Source organism: Apodemus sylvaticus, chromosome 10 (assembly GCF_947179515.1).
Source record: "Apodemus sylvaticus chromosome 10, mApoSyl1.1, whole genome shotgun sequence".
Taxonomy (NCBI): domain Eukaryota; kingdom Metazoa; phylum Chordata; class Mammalia; order Rodentia; family Muridae; genus Apodemus; species Apodemus sylvaticus.
In genome coordinates, this window is record NC_067481.1 from 97,001,346 (window position 1) to 97,019,060 (window position 17,715).

General features: G+C 52.2%; 2 protein-coding genes across 7 annotated transcripts; both read left to right on the forward strand.

Moving 5' to 3' along the window:
• Positions 1-1,162: 1,162 nt before the first annotated feature.
• E4f1 (E4F transcription factor 1) lies at positions 1,163-13,272 on the forward strand. 3 transcript variants are annotated; one of them, XM_052194535.1, is made up of 14 exons: positions 1,163-1,379; positions 5,040-5,191; positions 7,188-7,299; positions 9,536-9,726; positions 9,828-9,948; positions 10,108-10,260; positions 10,359-10,525; positions 10,835-11,047; positions 11,457-11,562; positions 11,675-11,892; positions 12,074-12,272; positions 12,367-12,509; positions 12,580-12,642; positions 12,719-13,272. In XM_052194535.1, exons 1-14 carry the CDS (start codon positions 1,226-1,228, stop codon positions 13,073-13,075), a joined length of 2,349 nt encoding a protein of 782 aa, XP_052050495.1. In that variant the 5' UTR covers positions 1,163-1,225; the 3' UTR covers positions 13,076-13,272. The 3 variants fall into 3 exon arrangements, with proteins under 3 accessions (XP_052050495.1, XP_052050494.1, XP_052050496.1); XM_052194534.1 differs by having other exon boundaries at positions 1,164-1,379; positions 11,454-11,562; XM_052194536.1 differs by lacking the exon at positions 1,163-1,379 and adding an exon at positions 1,982-2,080 and having other exon boundaries at positions 11,454-11,562.
• An 86-nt stretch (positions 13,273-13,358) lies between these two features.
• Dnase1l2 (deoxyribonuclease 1 like 2) lies at positions 13,359-17,060 on the forward strand. 4 transcript variants are annotated; one of them, XM_052194542.1, is made up of 7 exons: positions 13,359-14,388; positions 14,527-14,615; positions 14,703-14,786; positions 14,913-15,013; positions 15,093-15,205; positions 15,326-15,577; positions 15,888-17,060. In XM_052194542.1, exons 1-7 carry the CDS (start codon positions 14,188-14,190, stop codon positions 15,939-15,941), a joined length of 894 nt encoding a protein of 297 aa, XP_052050502.1. In that variant the 5' UTR covers positions 13,359-14,187; the 3' UTR covers positions 15,942-17,060. The 4 variants fall into 4 exon arrangements, with proteins under 4 accessions (XP_052050502.1, XP_052050500.1, XP_052050498.1 ...); XM_052194540.1 differs by having other exon boundaries at positions 13,359-14,022; positions 14,230-14,388; positions 15,326-17,060; XM_052194538.1 differs by having other exon boundaries at positions 15,326-17,060.
• The last annotated feature ends 655 nt before the right edge of the window (positions 17,061-17,715 follow it).

Genomic DNA, 17,715 nt, shown 5'->3' on the forward strand with positions numbered 1-17,715 from the left:
TCTTATTTGTATGTGTGTATGTGTGGTCTGTGCCATGGCATGTGTCTTAGGGATTGAATAGAGGCCATCAAGCCGAGGAGGGAACTGTTTTTACCTGATGAGCCATCTGATGACTGGTATCTTAAAACAAAACAAAAAACCCTTACATTTTATTTTTTGTTTTTTTTTTTTTTGTTTGTTTGTTTTTTGTTTTTTGGATTTGGTTTTTTCGAGACAGGGTTTCTCTGTATAGCCCTGGCTGTCCTGGAACTCACTTTGTAGACCAGGCTGGCCTCGAACTCAGAAATCTGCCTGCCTCTGCCTCCCAAAGTGCTGGGATTACAGGCATGTGCCACCACCGCCCGGCTTAACCCTTACATTTTAATGTGTGTGTATACGTGCACATGAGAGTGCACTTGTGTATATGCAAATGAGTGTTGCACATGTGTATGAATGCTTGTTGGCCATAGCGTGTGTGTGACTTTTAGAGGCCATCTTCCTCTCTGTGAGTCCTGGGGATCAAACTCAGGTTGTGAGGCTTGGTGGCAGGTGACAGGTGGCAGCCCTCTCCGGAGCCCCCATGATTGCTATCTTAAGAGGATTAATCCAGGGAGCTGGAGAGATGGCTCAGTGGTTAAGAGCACTGACTGCTCTTCCAGAGGTTCTGAGTTCAATTCCCAGCAACCATATGGTAGCTCACAACCATCTGCAATGGGGTCTGATGCCCTCTTCTGGTGTGTCTGAAAAGAGCAATGGTGGTTGTTATACTCATATGTATAAAATAAATAAATAAATGAATCTTTAAAAAAAAAAAGGACTAATCCAGCAATAGTTTCAAGAAGCTACTTAAAAATAAAAAAGCGACTTGGAAACAATACAAAAATATAAGAGCAAATTATACAAGAATTTATTATTAGAGCAACACTTTGTATTAGTCAAATGAGACACAAGTTCTCAGATTCTTCGCTCTATGGACAGCTCACCCTCAACCAAGTCCCTCCAATTTAACACAGGCCACGCCCACTTCCGCCCTGCAGTCCCAAGCTAGAGGCTCTCAAAAGAGACAAGAGACAAGCTCCGCCTCTACTGACACGCTAGACCACAACCTGTAGCCCCACCCCCTTTTCCTGTCTGTCAAATTCGTTCTTGTCCCACCCCCTGCCTGTCGGACACGCAGCCTTCGGTGCGGCCCGTTGTTATGACGACACGGTCGTAAATCCGCCATCTTCCTGTGGTGCGTTGCGACATGGAGGGCGCGATGGCAGTGCGGGTGACGGCCGCTCATACGGCAGAAGCCCGGGCCGAAGCCGGGCGTGAAGCGGGCGAGGGCGGGGTTGCGGCGGCGGCGGCCTTATCCCCCGGCGGCTTCCTGGGGCTCCCAGCGCCCTTCAGCGAGGAAGGTAACGGGGCTACAGGAGCCTGGTGCGGCCGGGCTGCGGGCGGCTCTGCCCGGGCTGCGGTGTACAGACTCGCCCGGATCCAGGCTCCCCGCGTGTCTGCAAACCTTCACAACTCTTGACAGGTTTCCCCCCAGATCACCTCTAACCCGCTGGGCCAGATGCAGAGACTCATAGGGAGCCCATTCCTCCAGCTCCTTGGAGTAAATCTGGCCAAACAAACATCGCTCGCTCCTCTAGAGCGTTCATCAGCCCTAGCTCCCGCGTCCCCTCTGCCACTGGGGCCTTAGCCCGGGCGGAGCTGGAGACTGGAGGCGGGGCCGCCCTGCCAGAAAGGGATTAGGGACCTGACCTGGGGAGGCGGCACCGCCCCATTGAGGACCTGGGTCTTCCCTACTGGGTGGAGCAACGATTCCAGGAATGGGTGGAACACCCGCTCTATCTGACTCTTAGCATCCCTTCAACCTCGAAAGGCCAACTATTATTACTACTCTTCACTTCAGAGATGAAGATAATTGAGGTTCAAGGGTTGTAAAGTTGTTCCTGGTTCCTGTCCATCTGGTTCCTGTCAAGGATCAGATTGGAGACAGGGCTGTAACTCCTCTCCTAAACCCTTTAATTTTTTCCTAGGAAGATGGAAAAGAGTTAAAATCGTGTCTTTATGCCGAGGGCTGTGTTGGGTACATTAAGGATTACTTCTCTAGGTACTGATATTTTTCGGAGATTGGTATCTCCTGTGTATTAGTTCCACGGAGCTGTAGATTTGCACAGACAGGAAGTGGCTTGACAAGTATTATTGGTATATTGCTGCTGTTTGTCACAAAAAGATTCAGTCCCACTTTAATTTTTCTCTCCCTTATTTCAGCTTGGAGAGACACAGTTACAGACTTGGGGATCTTTTTGGAGTTTCTGGTTTTTGTTTTCTGTTTTTTTTAAGACAGGGTCTCACTGTGTAGATTTGGCTGGCCTTGAACTCACAGAGATCCTCCTACCTCAGTGTCCTCATTGCTGGGATAAAGGCATGTGCCTTTATCTTGGGTTTACTTATGACAGTGTTTCTCTACCTCCCTAATGCTTCCATCCTTCAATATAGTTCCTCATGTTGTGGAACCCCCAACCAGAAAACTGTTTGTTGCTACTTCATAACTGCAAGTTTGCTACTCTTTTTTTTTTTTTTCTTTTTTTGGTAATTTTTGAGACAGGGTTTCTCTGTGTAGCCCTGGCTGTCCTGGAACTCACTTTGTAGACCAGGCTGCCTCTGCCTCCCTAGTGCTGGGATTAAAGGCATGCGCCACCACCGCCCTGTACAAGTTTGCTACTCTTATGAGTTGCAATGTAAATATCTGATAGCAACCCCAAGGGGTCAGGACCCACCTGTTGAGAACCACTGGTTTATGGTCTTTTCTCCATGTGAAATGGAATAAGTGTGTCCTTTTCTGGGTCAGGGGCTCTTTCAGTATCAACATCTTGGTGCTGAGTCAGACTCCAAATGAGTGGGGTGGGAGGAGTAAGGCACTTCAGTGCTTGCTTTGTGAGTGTGAGCCTCGTGGAGGGCACCACCCTCTCTCAGGTGGCCTGTGGGCCAGTCATAGCTTGGGTTTGGCCTTTTATTTGATCATTAATTTGTCATTGACTCCTCCTTGTCCCAGGCTGGGTTTGACTTTGATGTGGCACTGAGTATAAGACTGGGCTTATATTGGCAGACTGTTTTGGAAGCTGAGTCTGGCTGGCTCAGCTCAGTGACCTTGAACCTTAGTAATCTCTCTAGGATGGACTAAGTCATCCCTTTCCCCAGGGTACTGGCATGATTTGGCTAAATTCTTAGGTGTTGAGCTGAAAGGATGGCTCAGTGGTTACTTGTTGCAGCCAGGCAGTGGTAGCGCACACCTTGGGAGGCAAAGGCAGAGGCAGAGGCAGGTGGATTTCTGAGTTTGTGGCCCCCTGGTCTACAGAGTGAGTTCCAGAACAGCCAGGGCTGTACAGAGAAACCCTGTCTGGGAAAACCAAAAAAAAAAAAAAAAAAAAAAAGTACTTGTTGCTTTTGCTTACACAGTAGCTAATAAATGTAAACATTTGTAACTCCAATTCCTGGTGATCTGATACCTGATACCTTCTTCTGGTCTCTGTGGACATCAGCCACACAAATAGTGCACTGACATACATGCAGGCAAAACACCTACACATGAAGTAAAAAACAACAAATCTTAAAGCAAAAAGGGGTGGTGTACAGCAGCACTGGGGAGGCAGAGGCAGAGGAAGGTGAATCTGAGCTCAAACCATCCTGGTTCTAATAGTCAGTTTAAGGACAGCTGTGGCCATGTAGAGAGACCCTGGCTTAAAAATGCAAAACAAAAATGAGAAAGAAAAAAGAAAACTAGGTTTTTTTTCCATAATTTTATTTCTTATGCATTGATATCAGATCCCCTGGAACTGGAGTTACAGACAGTTGTGAGCTATTATGTGGTGCTGGGGATTGAACCTGGGTCCTCTGGAAGAGCAACCAGCGCTCTAACCGCTAAACCATCTCTCCAACTCCCCAAAACAATTCTTTTTTTTTTTTTTTGGATTTGCTTTTTTCAAGACAGGGTTTCTCTGTATAGTCCTGGCTGTCCTGGACCTCACTCTGTAGACCAGGCTGGCCTCGAACTCAGAAATCCGCCCGCCTCTGCCTCCCAGGGTGCTGGAATTACAGGCGTGCGCCACCACCCCCTGGCTTCCAAAACAATTCTTATGTAGTCATTATATATAGGGGCTCAGTGAGGAAGAAGAGTCTCCTGCTGGTGAGGGGCACAGATGCAGTGCTTGTGGGTGGGATGTGTAAGCACTCTGGACTGCTTTATCCCTGGAGTAGACTCTGGAGCAGGATTCTACCCAATGGCACAATGTAGCATCAGAAGAGAGAAAGGAAGGGCAGGGTGTGGGTGTGTGCCAATGATAGAATGCTTGCTTAGCATGTTCAAAGCTCATTTTCAGCACCATATACACACATATACACAATAGTTAAGATTGGTCAGAGGTGAGGCTCCTTATGTTTTTAAAAAGCTGGCCTATTAGCTAGTGCTTTGTGCATATCAGCCTTCTAAAAGACCTTGTGCACCAGATATACTAATTAGCCCACTTTATTCTTCTCAAGATGTGGAAAAAAATTTCAGGATGGCAAGTGAGATGCTTACACATTCAATCACCAGCAGTTCTAAAATTTTCTTAAGTTCTGGGGACCCAAACTCAGAGGTCTCATGCATGCTAGGCCAGTGCTCTACCATTGAGCTACATTTCTAACTCCCCAATCTTAAATTTGGGTCCTCTGCTGTCTCCAAGCTTGCTTGGTGAGTTCCTATGCCTCCCAGCCTCTCCCTCCCTGGGCTGGAGGGTGGGAACTTTGGCTATGACAGCTTCAATGTGCCCTTGCTGATAAATGTGTGGTCAGGGTAGCTCTGTACAGAATGCTGGTCTCTCTGGGAGGCCTTGCTTCTGTGGACCTCTAAGAGGGTTAGATGCTAGACTTCCCCATCCTTGGTTGTACAACTCCAGTGTGTTCCCAGCAGCTCCTGGGTAAGCAGGCGTCCCAGCTCTGGTTTGAGGCCATCCTTGGATATCTTTGTCTCACTTTGACTGGCTGAGGCCCTGGCTGCCCCAGTCCCCTTGACATCAGGCTTATTGCAGACGAGGACGATGTGCACAGATGTGGCCGTTGCCAAGTGGAGTTCACTGCTTTGGAGGACTTTGTCCAGCACAAGATTCAGAAGACCTGCCATCGGGCCCCACAAGAGGCTCTGCCCACCACCCCTGCTGCCACTGCGCTGCTGGGCCAGGAGGTGAGCCCATACTGGCTGTTACCATCCTCACACCTCTGGTTTGGCTCATCTGTGAAACAGGATGTTTTGACCAACCTGTACAGCTGGCTTATGACGAGTGGCAGATATGCATGGCTGTGAGTGAAGGAAGACCAGGCTGTCCTAGTAAGAGGGCGGTGGTGCTTTGCATGGTCTGGGGTAACTCAACCTCTCAGCAGCCTACGTAGTTGTAGGGTGTGTGTGTGTGTGTGTGTCTGTGTGTGTGTGTGTGTGTGTGTGTTTCCTTTCTTGTGTGTGAAGGTCTCTTAGCTTAAGAGATTGTGGAACCTTTGGTCTTTTTCCTTATCTCCTGTTCTACACATACGGTTCCCAAAGATCTCTTGAAGTAGGCCCAACTGGGCCCTGGTACCTATGGGAAGATAGGCCACCTGACCAGGTCCCAGGGGTGTGTAGGGATGCACTCCCTGTCACTACATTAGTCAGCATCCCTCTGAGATGGGTGCTGTCTCACCAGTCTTTTGGGGTAGAACTAAGAAGAGCCCCTGGCCAGGCCTGGTAGGATGGGTCTGTGGTCCCAGCTGTGGAGGAGGCTAAGGCAGGAGGATTTCAAGTTTAAGGCCTAGTTGGGCTACAGTGTAAGTCTGGGGCTATCTTAGACAACTTAGATTCAAAATAACAATTTAAAGGAGGTTGGAGTAATGACTCAGTGGTTAAGAGCACTTGTTGCGGGGCTGGAGAGATGGCTCAGAGGTTAAGAGCACTGACTGCTCTTCCGAAGGTCCTGAGTTCAAATCCCAGCAACCACATGGTGGCTCACAACCATCCTTAACAAGATCTGACGCCCTCTTCTGGAGTGTCTGAAGACAGCTACAGTGTACTTACACATAATAAATAAATAAATAAATAAATAAATAGATCTAAAAATAATTAAAAAAAAAAAAAAGAGCACTTGTTGCTCTTGCAGAGAACTCAGGTTCAGTCCCAGCACTTGTGTAGCAGCTCACAACCATCTGTTACTCCGTTCTGTGGATTCTGATGCCTTCTTTCTGGCCTTTGTGGGTACTCCACACACATGTGGTGTACATATATATATATATACATACATGCATATATACATACAAGCCAAACACTCATATACATAAAATAAAAATAAAAACATCTTTTATATTTTTACAAATTAAAAGAGGCCCAGGACTATAGGTCTGTAGTAGAATGTTTATTTAACCTGCACACGACTAAGGTTCCGTCTCTAGCATCCTTGCTCCGGGAGAAGGAGAAGGGAACCTCTAGGTCAGTGGCTCTCAACCTGTGGGTTTTGACCTTTGAAGCTGTCAAACAACCCTATCACAGGGGTCACCCAAGACCATCAGAAAACACAAATATTTACATTATGATTCATAACAGTAGCAAGATTACAGTTATAAAGTAGCAACAAAAGTAATTTTATGGTTGGGGGTCACCACATTGTGAGGAACTAACTATTATAGGGTGTGGCATTAGGAAAGTTGAGGACCTTTGCTAGGAACTGACAGTGGCCTCAGGCTCTGAGCAGGGAGTTGTACAGACAAACATTGTATTGTTTTTGCAATAGAAAAGGATTAACTCTCCAATCCGGCCCTCGTTACTTGCCCCCTCACCGAGTGCCTTCCTTGGTCTGTCTCACAGCTATGGGGTCCTTTCTTCTGACCGGCTGGCTGGGGCCGTGGGTGGGGTACTGTACTCCTGTAGCTAGCCCATCTCGGTGCCTGTTACAGACCCTCACTATTTGTGCTCTCTGCTCTGTGTCCGGACCGTGGTGGTCAGAGGTGGTAGACTGATTGGGGCTGATCCAGACTCTGGGGCCAGGCTGCGAGTCAGGCTTTGAGGCATGCTCCTTTAGGAGCCCGTCCTGCAGCCTTGCTGTGGGACATGGACTGGACTAGAAGGAAGTCCCCTTCTTCCACAGAAGGAGCCGACGTTCTTCTCTGAATTCTGGAAGCCACAGGTGCATCTCATCTGTTTGTGACCACATTGACAGGTGGTGCCAACAGCAGCAGAGGGCGGTCCAGAGGAAGCCATCACTGTGGCCCACATTGTGGTGGAGGCCACCTCTCTGGCAGAAGACATCAGCCATGCTCCTGACCTTGTTGGTAAGCCAGCTGCCCATGGGTCGCCCTCAATTCTGAGGGACTGCTTGATGGCTGATTACAGTCAGGGCTGGAGGAGCTCCACTGCTCATATCCTTCACTCTCTCAAGAGCCAGGCCTGTTCACAGAGGGGCCCAAGCCTTGTGTGAGCCTGCCCCCAGGCAGTCCCTTCGGGAAGAGGCTCTGTAGCCACTCTGCTCTTTTAGGAAGGGGAGCCCAAGACGTTTCTTACTGCCCAGAGTCTTGTAGGTATTGGGAATCTTGGGGGAGAGGGGTGCTTCACCACGAACTCGTCTCTCTGCTGTGCATCTGCAGGCCTCTATCCTGGTCCCCCTTAGTGTTGTCTGCACCTCTCTGCCACCTGGTCCTTCCTTCCTGTCCCTCTGCTTGTTTACACTGGCATGAGGATTGGTGCCCTGGTCCCTGTTGGGCTTTTATGAGCATCTAACGCCAAGCCTCTTTGATGGCTAATGCTTTCATTGAAGTGCTCACGGACTGCAGTGGAAAGGGGCTACTGAGCGACCTGGTTGGGTCAGGTGCTCAGTAATTGGAGGCTGTGCTGAGGAGGCAGGGAGCATTCAAAGGGCATTCTGGGCTTGGACAGGTGGAGGGAGTCAGAGACTGAATTCAGGAAAGGGATGAGTGTTCAGAAGCCATTGAAGGATAATGGATGTTGGGAAGATAATCTCAGTGCTCGCTGGGACCAAGGCAGGTGGATGAACGGGCAGCTGGGCAGGAAGGGATTGAGACAGGATAGAACTTGACCTTGACAAGCTCTGACAGTCAGCTGGAGCAGGAAGTGGAAAGATCCGGTGAGGAAGCCAACCTTGGGAAGGGGGCCTCTGAGCACATTACCCTTCCTGAGGAGGCACCTGCACACCTGTCTGAGTTTCCACTCCACTGCCTTTTTCAATGTTCCTGCAACAGGAGACTCACCCCTCACCACTCAGACTTTGGAATGTTGTCACATGGGGGCAGGGCCCTGGCACATGGTTTAGTTTCTGGTGGGTGGTAGTGTTTAGGAAAACAAGTCCCCTGGGTTCTGATGTATAACCAGGCTCTACCAGCTGGGCCTTTCCCACCCACTCCCAGTCGGCAGCACTCAAGCTCTGGCCTAGCCCAGCAGTCCCCTCTTCAGGGCACCCCTTGTGCTCTTTGCAGGCGCCCCCGGGGGGGATCCAGGGGCCACCAATGTTTCTGATGGCCTGGGTAAGGAAAAGACAGCAGGGGCTGTGTGGGTGGCAGAGTATCAGCTGTAGGTTCTCTGCACCCTGTCTAGTACAAAGGAATTTCCTCTTGGGCTGCTGCACCTGTGTTCCTCACCCATCAGGTCTGTCCTTTGGGAAGGGACTTTTGGAGCACTGGGCTGGAGCATGGGCGAGAGAAGTCCTGATTGCTTCTGAGTCACGGTGCTTACTCTGTTTTGAGAGATGTCTAAGAAGCAGTCGCGCAGCTAGTTCCCACTCAGCACCTTCAGTAGAGAATGTGAGGCGTGTTTATAGGCCGGCTCCTCAGCATCCTCCAGGAAGTGCAGAATCCTGACATTCTTTCTCTAGCATCTCAGTGTCTAGTTTCTCCATTCAGTTCTGCACACGGATCTGGCTAGGCCTGCCTGTCTACCCACTGGCAGCCAAAGCCAACAGACAGCCCCCAGAACTCTCTCTCCTTTATATTGATGGGATTGGGACCATCCAGCAGAAAGAAATGCAGGGGGCTGGAGAGATGGCTCAGTGGTTAAGAGCACTGATTGCTCTTCTAAAGGTCCTGAGTTCAAATCCCAGCAACCACATCGTGGCTCACAACCATCTGTAATGAGATCTAACACCCTCTTCTGAAGTGTCTGAGGACAGCTACAGTGTACTTACTTATTTATAATAAATAAATAAATAAATAAATAAATAAATAAATAAAAAAAAAGAAATGCAGGGAGCTGACCTAGGATGTGCAGTGCCTGTTTACCTGCCTACCCTGTTGTAGGACCGAGCCCCTGCAGATCTTGTCATGGGGGATGGGATATCTCCTCATGGAGAGTGCCCATATTGGGCACAGTGTGGGGGTCCTGAGCTTCAGACAGCTCTACTGAGGTGGAGGTGGTCTCTCTACCATGTTAGGTTGTCTGTAATGGCTGCCACATGGATTTCCCTCAGTGTAGGTTGGATCTAGGTTCTAAGCCCTACATCTGTGTGTGATCTAGATGGTGACGGGTCTTGAGGCTTATGTTACCTTGCCTCTCCCTCAGGAAGTGGGCACATCAAAGAGGTCATTGTGGCTGCTGAGGCAGAGCCAGGGGATGGCGAGGTGGAGGCTCCAGGCAGTCCTAACCATCAGGAACTTGGGCTTACTGGGGAGGGCGAGCAGGCCCAAGCCAAGCTGCTGGTGAACAAGGAAGGCCGCTACGTGTGCATGCTGTGTCACAAGACCTTCAAAACGGTGAGCCCTGGGACCAAGGGCCCGCCCACTGTCTCCCCTGCCTGCTCCTGTCCAGTGAAATGCCTTGAGCCTTACTGCCCCCCACCCCCACTCCCCCACAGGGCAGCATCCTCAAGGCCCACATGGTAACGCACAGCAGCCGCAAGGACCATGAGTGTAAGCTCTGTGGAGCCTCCTTTCGGACCAAGGGCTCTCTGATCCGGCATCACCGACGTCACACTGGTACGTGAAGTGGGGTTAGAGCTACACTAAGTTCCCTGCTGGCTGGCTCCAGAGGACCCTACAGCTTGTCTGTGTGTCCTTCTAGATGAAAAGACCTGGTGTCCCCTCAACACAGGACACTGCCCATCTCCCACCGGGGGTTGACTGTTCTCTCTGCAGATGAGCGCCCCTACAAATGTGCCAAGTGTGGAAAGAGTTTCCGAGAGTCAGGCGCGCTGACTCGGCACCTCAAATCTCTCACTCCATGCACAGAGAAGATCCGCTTCAGCATAAGCAAGGACACAGCTTCAGGCAAAGAGGAAGTGCCTGCAGGTCAGCTTGGGGGAGGCTGCCTGCCTGAGTTCCTGGGCCTGGGCTTCCCCAAACTGGCTGCCAGGCTCTTCAAGGACTCATTGAACTCTGCCTTAAAGGGTCCAGTGCCTCCACTGTGGGGACAGTGACATCATCAGTGGCAGGAGAACCCATGGAGACATCCCCTGTGATTCACCTGGTGACAGATGCCAAGGGCACTGTCATCCATGAAGTCCATGTCCAGATGCAGGAGCTTCCCCTGGGCATGAAAGCCCTGACCCCAGAGGTAGGTGCCACTTCTGAGCACAGTGCCAGGCTGTGTCCAGATCAGCAGGAACAGGACAAGGTTACCTCCCACCCCCACCCCGAGAAAGCACATCAGGGTGTGGGAGAACTTAGTAGATGGCGTGGGAGAACTTAGTAGATGGCGTGTCACCATAGAGCAGCAGCGAGGGGTGAGTGCAAGTCCAGGGAGGGCTGTGCAGCCTGGGGCCCCGAAGATGGGCCTGCCTGTCAGGGGTCTGCCATGTGGGTGAGGACGGAGGGCTGCCCTGGCCAGCCTCCTCCTTCCTCCTTTCCTCTGCCTCCCTTACAGTCCCCAGACTCCGAGGAGCTCCCCTGTTCCAGTGAGAACAGCCGTGAGAACCTGCTACATCAGGCCATGCAGAATTCCGGCATTGTCCTTGAGAGGGTTGCTGGGGAGGAGAGTACTCTGGAGCCAGCCCCTCCCTCTGGGACCAGTCCCCAGGCCCTGGGAGAGGGACTCCCAGAGCTGCCACTGCTGAAGGTGGAGCAGATGGAGACAACAGTAGGTTTCTGTTACTGGCACGCTCATCTCGTGGGGCTGCCCCAATGCCTGCTTCTCACGAGGGGTAGGGGTGGGGGTGGGGGGCTGCTAGCTGCCTCATTCATTTTGATTTAGGTTTTTTTCTGTCTTTTGAGAAGCAGTCTAGTGTAATCCAGGTTGCCTCAATCAAATTTATGGTGTAGTCAGCGTTGGCCTCAGTTCTAGGTTCTCCTGCTCCTCCTGGGTACTAGAGTTGCAGGCATGCACTCTGTGCCTGGTGAAAAGCAGCGTTGCTTTATGCTTAACTGTTCTCTAGACTGTTAGCTTCCTCACCTAAGGCCCGGAGGGAAGAGGGCTGGCTCTTGGCTTTGGTACCACTGAAGCACAGCCTGCAGTAGGTACTAGAGGTTGGCCTGTGGTCTCCCAGCAGGTGGCCAGTGAGGCCGCCTCCGTGCCCAAGACCCACCCGTGCCCTCAGTGCAGCGAGACTTTCCCAACGGCAGCCACGCTGGAGGCCCACAAGAGAGGTCATATAGGTGGGTAGCAGGGAGGTGAGGGGTTCAGGGTACGGTATTCTGTGGACCAGCCAGACGGCAGCTGGTGGGCTTGTGGGTGGTGAAAATGCCCTGACGTTGCGTGTGACTTCAGGGCCGAGGCCATTCACCTGCACACAGTGTGGCAAGGCCTTCCCCAAAGCCTACCTGCTCAAGAAGCACCAGGAGGCGCATGTGCACGAGCGCCGCTTCCGCTGTGGAGATTGCGGGAAGCTCTATAAGACCATTGCTCATGTGCGAGGCCACCGACGAGTCCACTCAGATGAGAGGCCTTTCCCTTGTCCCCAGTGTGGCAAGCGTTACAAAACCAAGGTAGGCCTTTGGTCCCAAGATCTTATACCTAAACCCACCCTCCATTGTCTAACTGGGGGTCTGGTTATGCCCCCAGTTCCCCGCACCCTCTTCCTAGCCTAGTCCGTTTACTCTTAGCCTCTCGGACCTGGGGGTAGGGGGATACAGTGGAGAACAGGCAGTCACAGAAAAGTCTCCCTAGAATGCCCAGCAAGTGCACTTCCGGACACATCTGGAAGAAAAGCCCCATGTGTGCCAGTTCTGCAGCCGAGGCTTCCGGGAGAAGGGCTCCCTGGTGCGGCATGTGAGGCACCACACAGGCGAGAAACCCTTCAAGTGCTACAAGTGTGGCCGTGGTTTTGCGGAGCACGGCACACTCAACCGGCACCTGCGCACTAAAGGTTTGGGCCACGCGTGGCAGGAGCGGGTGAGGGGGTGAGGGTGTGAGGGTTGGGGACAACTGGCCCAGACTGAGCTGAGCATCCCTGTTGGCAGGGGGCTGCCTGCTGGAAGTGGAAGAGCTGCTGGTATCTGAGGAAAGCCCCTCTACGGCTGCCACCGTGCTTGCAGAAGACCCCCACACCGTGCTGGTAGAGTTCTCATCTGTGGTAGCTGACACCCAAGAGTACATTATTGAGGTAGGTATAGAGCTGGCGGGGCAGGTTTGGACTCGGGACAGCCCACGATGACCTCCAATCCACTGTCCAGGCTACTGCAGATGACACAGAGACCAGTGAAGCCACTGAGATCATTGAGGGCACCCAGACAGAGGTGAGGGTCTGGGTGAGGGTGGGAAGGCCATCGGCTGCTGAGCGCCCCTCGGGCTGACGCACGCATGTCTCCACAGGTGGACAGTCACATCATGAAGGTGGTACAGCAGATCGTGCACCAGGCTGGTGCGGGGCACCAGATCATCGTGCAGAATGTCACCATGGACCAGGAGGCAGCATTGGGCTCAGAGGCAGCTGCTGCAGACACGATCACCATCGCCACGCCTGAGAGTCTTACTGAGCAGGTGGCCATGACGCTGGCTTCAGCAATCAGTGAGGGCACTGTGCTCACAGCCCGGGCAGGTCCAAACAGTACTGAGCAGGCCACTGTGACAATGGTGTCATCAGAAGACATAGAGATCCTGGAGCATGGAGGAGAACTGGTCATTGCGTCACCAGAGGGCCAGCTTGAGGTGCAGACAGTCATTGTATAGCTTGAGGGCCTCGAACTGCTGTGGACAGAAGATGGAGCGAGGACCCTGGGTGTCTGCCCTCACCTGCTTGGTCAGAGGCGTCCACATTCAGGCAGCCAGAGGGGAGAGAGCGAACTCGCAGTTTTGTTTTGTTTATTTTTTTTGTGTGTGTGTTTGTTTGTTTGTTTTCTGCTTTACAATAAAACAAAAAACCTGCAGCTTGTTGTGTTGGGGTAGAGGCAGCCTCTGGGGCTGGCACAGCTGCCTTCATAGGTACCCTCTGGACACACTTGCCTGCTCAGGCCACCCTCTAGCCACACACTTGGCTTCTAGCCCTGGTGGCGCCTCAAGGCGCGTGGGTGTCTCTGGCATGTTGACAGACAGCCTCCTACCCCACCTAGCTGGATCTGTGACTCCAGTTTTCACAGGCCTGCTAGGGTGTGAGGTGTTCCTTCTCAGCTTCCAAATCTGGGACTGCCGGGGGTTATGGGGTTGGCCTAGAGACCTAGGACCTAGGACCTGAGTAGCTGATGCTTTGCGGCTGGTGTTGGAGAAGCAGCAGGAATTGGCGGAGCAGGTCTTTCTTGATTTCTCAGCCTTTTTCTCTGAGGGAATACAGCTGAAGGAAGAATGAGAAGTTGGCCCTTTCATTACAGTGTTGAGGAGGCTAGGGGCTTTTGTCCTGATTCTCAGTTAATGGAAGTGGCTTAGCATATGCTCTGTCCCTTGCCCTCTTGGGTCTCTGGAATGGGAGCCAGTTCTGGAATCCACTCCATGGAAGGGGTGGATCCCATTGTAGCCCAGCCCCTTCCTGGTCCAGGGCATCAAATACCTGAGTGCTTTGAAATTAGAGCTATTGTAGGTCCAAGACTGCAGTTCATCTTGAGCCATCTTAGGCTCTCCGTCTGGACTGAATCTCACTGACTCGAGACCTTTGAGTTTTTGACACCACTTTATTCACAGCCCAGGTAAGTCCAAGGGCTGGGCTGGGCCGGAGGCTGCATGGGAATAGAATCTTTCCATCTTTGCAATATCACTGTCCCCATACACACTGGAGACACATGGAGTGTGTCAGGACGCAGGCCAATCCTGAGTGACAGATCTAGTTGGTTGTAGACACGCTATGATCTGGTATGGTATGGGTTGGTGTTACTCCGGGACATTCCTGTCTCCAGGTTTTGTGCTTTGCCATGGGTTGGCCCTGGGCCCCACTGACAGCAGTTTGGGCACTGGGGATCCTGCGGGCCACAGCACTGCGCATTGGAGCCTTCAATGTTCAGAGCTTCGGAGATAACAAAGCATCAGATCCAGACTGTGGCAGTGTCATAGCACAGGTGAGGGTCAGTGGGGTGGGGATGGGCTGGGGACAAGGAGGGTGAGTGGGAAAGGGAGGGCTTGAGAAGTGGGGAGCAGACAGGGATCTAAAGCAATTAGGCTGATTGGAACAGCACAGCCGTGGGTTCTTCCTCCAGATCCTGGCTGGCTACGACATCGTCCTGGTGCAAGAGGTGCGAGACCCAGACCTAAGTGCAGTGTCCTTGCTCATGGAGCAAATTAACAGGTGTGGCAGGGCCGGGCACCACAACCCTAGCCAAGATCACAAGCTTGCTTCGGTGCCTTGACCCAGGGCCTGGTGTTCTCTCCATAGAGTGTCCAAGCACGAGTACAGCTTTGTGAGCAGCAAGCCACTTGGACGTGACCAGTACAAGGAGATGTATCTGTTTGTCTACAGGTGAGAGGCAGGATGCAGGGAGGAGACACGGGGGTGGAGGGGGTAGGGGGTGGGAAGGTTGGGGGTAAAGGGGGCAGGGGCAGAGGTGACCAGCTCCACTGACATCTTGCTCTCTGCTGCTCCCAGGAAAGATGCAGTGTCAGTGGTGAGCACGTACCAGTACCCAGACCCAGAGGATGCTTTCAGCCGGGAGCCTTTTGTGGTCAAATTCTCAGTTCCTAGCTGTGGTGAGTTGATGCTGCTACCTCCCAGACAGACCTACATCTTCTAGGCTTTCCTTGACCCTCATATCCCCGCCCTCCACAGCCGCCAAGGAGCTAGTGCTGATTCCCCTCCATGCAGCACCACACCAGGCGGTGGCCGAGATCGATGCCCTCTACGATGTGTACCTTGATGTGATTGACAAGTGGAATACCAATGTAGGCAACCCCTCCCCCAACACCCTTCCAACTCCTGTCCCAGACCACTGTGTGCTGAGTGTTCTCAGAGGTCTGGACCCCTGAGCACCCCTAAGATATTCTTGCTGTGCTTGCCGACAGGACATGCTGTTTCTGGGTGACTTTAATGCGGACTGCAAGTACGTGAAGGCGCATGACTGGCCATCCATCCGCCTTCGAAGCAGCGAGGTGTTTAAGTGGCTCATCCCGGACAGTGCAGACACCACAGTGGGCAACTCAGACTGTGCCTATGACCGGATTGTAGTGAGTGGTGCCCATCTACGCAGGAGCCTGAAGCCCCAGTCAGCCTCAGTTCACAATTTTCAGGAGGAATTTGACCTCGATCAGAGCCAGGTGAGTGTGGCTAGGACTGCAGCAGACACACTAGCCAGCCCCCTCAGGAGAGGACTCACAGAAATGCTCACTTGCCGTGAGTTTACACTGGTGCTTGTTCTAGCAAAAGCATTAATAGCCGAGGATCCTTAGAATGCCAAGCGCCCAGGAAGGGATTGTGGGCACATCTCTGTTTCTGCCACTTGGAGGCAGTATGAGGCCCCAGGGTGGCTACCAGGCCTTTACTGCCTCCTTGGTGGTAGTGGTGGGTACGGGGCAGCTAGAGGCCACGCTGCCCTCTGCCCCTGGGGCTCTCCCTCTCTCCTTCCAGGCTCTTGCCATCAGCGACCATTTTCCTGTGGAGGTGACTTTCAAGCCTCACTGACAGCCAAGGCCTCAGGATATGCCACCTGCAGACGATTACCACAAGGAATGGCACCGTAGTGAATCATTCCAGGTGGCAGGACACCCACCCACTGAGGACACAGGGTGGGACCAGCTGGCGTGGACAATGGCTATGAAGACATTACAGGATTCCTTAACGCTCCCATTTCCTCATCTGCAAGGTGATCTGACATCACCCGCCCCACTGGGCTGCTGTGAGGAGAACCCAGGAAAGGCTCCAGAGCAGCCTGGACCGAGCACACAGCTGCATGCTTAATAAACCAGCCACTCTTGGCCAGGACTGCCCACAGGGCGGACGAGGCCTCTGTGCTTCTGAGACCTCTGAACCTAGGCTGCAGAGCTTGGTCTTAACACCCAGTGGGTCTGTTTCCATTGTTGTCAGGAAGTGGGTGGCTGAGCGTGTTCATCTCCCAGCCTGGAGGACACTGGCTCCTCAACAGCGTGCCAGGTCCCGCTCCTTATTTCCTTTGTGCAAACATCACTCCAGTGGCAGCTCAGGTGGGAATGTCTCTCTGGACTCCACTGGATTTGAGAGCAGGCCCATGGCCATTTTGCCCCCAGGGATCCTAAGGCCTTCCTCTGAGGCAGAGGGTGTGCTCTCACATAGCACTGTTGGCAGCAACAGAGGCTACAGTGCTTGGCACTAAGTCCTGCCCGGCCTGCACTCTGCTTAGGTTGAGCCATTCAGAGGTGCCTTATGCAGTATTTTCCTTAAAATCTTGGGCTGAGCCGGGCAGTGGTGGTGCACACCTGTAATCCCAGCACTCTGGGAGGCAGAGGCAGGCGGATTTCTGAGTTCGAGGCCAGCCTGGTCTACAGAGTGAGTTCCAGGACAGCCAGGGCTACACAGAAAAACCCTGTCTCGAAAAAACCAAATCCAAAAAACAAACAAAAAAAATCTTGGGCTGAGTAAGGCCTTGGGAGGATGGAGAGTTTATGCTCAGGTGGGCCATCACTTTAGGAGCAGGAAATAGCTCTGTAGACACAAGGCTCTCGTGAAGTTTCTGGTTGTTAAAACTTGTTATCTGTGTGTGTGTGTGTATGTGTGCACACGCACGTGCGACTTGGAAGCCAAAGGTCAATAAAACCTTTATAGTGAGATTGGAGAAAAGGCATGAATTACATGGAAAAACCTTATGATGGCTTAGAGAAGTTTTGTCGTTTGCTTTGGCATTTCTGGGAACTGAACCAATGATTTTAGTGCAAGCCTATCTGGATTTTGCAAAATCTAATGTAAGATTCAGGACCCAACCACTGAATAAGCAGCACTGGGCAGTTGCAGCCCTAGGGCCGAGGCTTAGAGGGAAGAATGGCTTCTCTGTATGCACACGCACACTTGTGTAAGCCAGGGCCGCAGATGCGGTGTCTCACTGGCACTCACTAGCTGGCTGGCCAGAGCCCCAGGGACCCCAGCACTGGGAGTGAGCACATCCACCATGTCTTGCTTTGTTCAAGATCTCACGATAGCACGGTCAGCACTGTACTGACAGACCTACTTCTACCCAGCTAACAGGACTGTTAGACACACACACACACACACACTGTACATGGGTGTTTTGCACGTCTGTTTGTATGTGTACCACATGCTTCATATGAAGTGCCCTTGGAGGCCAGAGGGGGCATTGGCTCCCTTGGAACTGTAGTTACAGAGGGCTATGAGCCACCATGGGGGTGCTGGGAATTGAACCTGCGTCCTCTGTAACAGCAGCTAGTGCTCTTAACCATTGACCCACCTCTCCATTCCTGGGACAGGA

Bases quoted from the DNA above. Each gene is read 5' to 3' on its own strand.
- E4f1 (XM_052194534.1), top strand. From the start codon at position 1,226: ATGGAGGGCGCGATGGCAGTGCGGGTGACGGCCGCTCATACGGCAGAA. The intron at 1,380-5,039 runs GTAACGGGGCTA...GGCTTATTGCAG, and splicing joins AGCGCCCTTCAGCGAGGAAG to ACGAGGACGATGTGCACAGA. The intron at 9,727-9,827 runs GTGAGCCCTGGG...ACTCCCCCACAG, and splicing joins GTCACAAGACCTTCAAAACG to GGCAGCATCCTCAAGGCCCA.
- Dnase1l2 (XM_052194538.1), top strand. From the start codon at position 14,188: ATGGTATGGGTTGGTGTTACTCCGGGACATTCCTGTCTCCAGGTTTTG. The intron at 14,389-14,526 runs GTGAGGGTCAGT...TTCTTCCTCCAG, and splicing joins GTGGCAGTGTCATAGCACAG to ATCCTGGCTGGCTACGACAT. The intron at 15,014-15,092 runs GTGAGTTGATGC...CGCCCTCCACAG, and splicing joins ATTCTCAGTTCCTAGCTGTG to CCGCCAAGGAGCTAGTGCTG.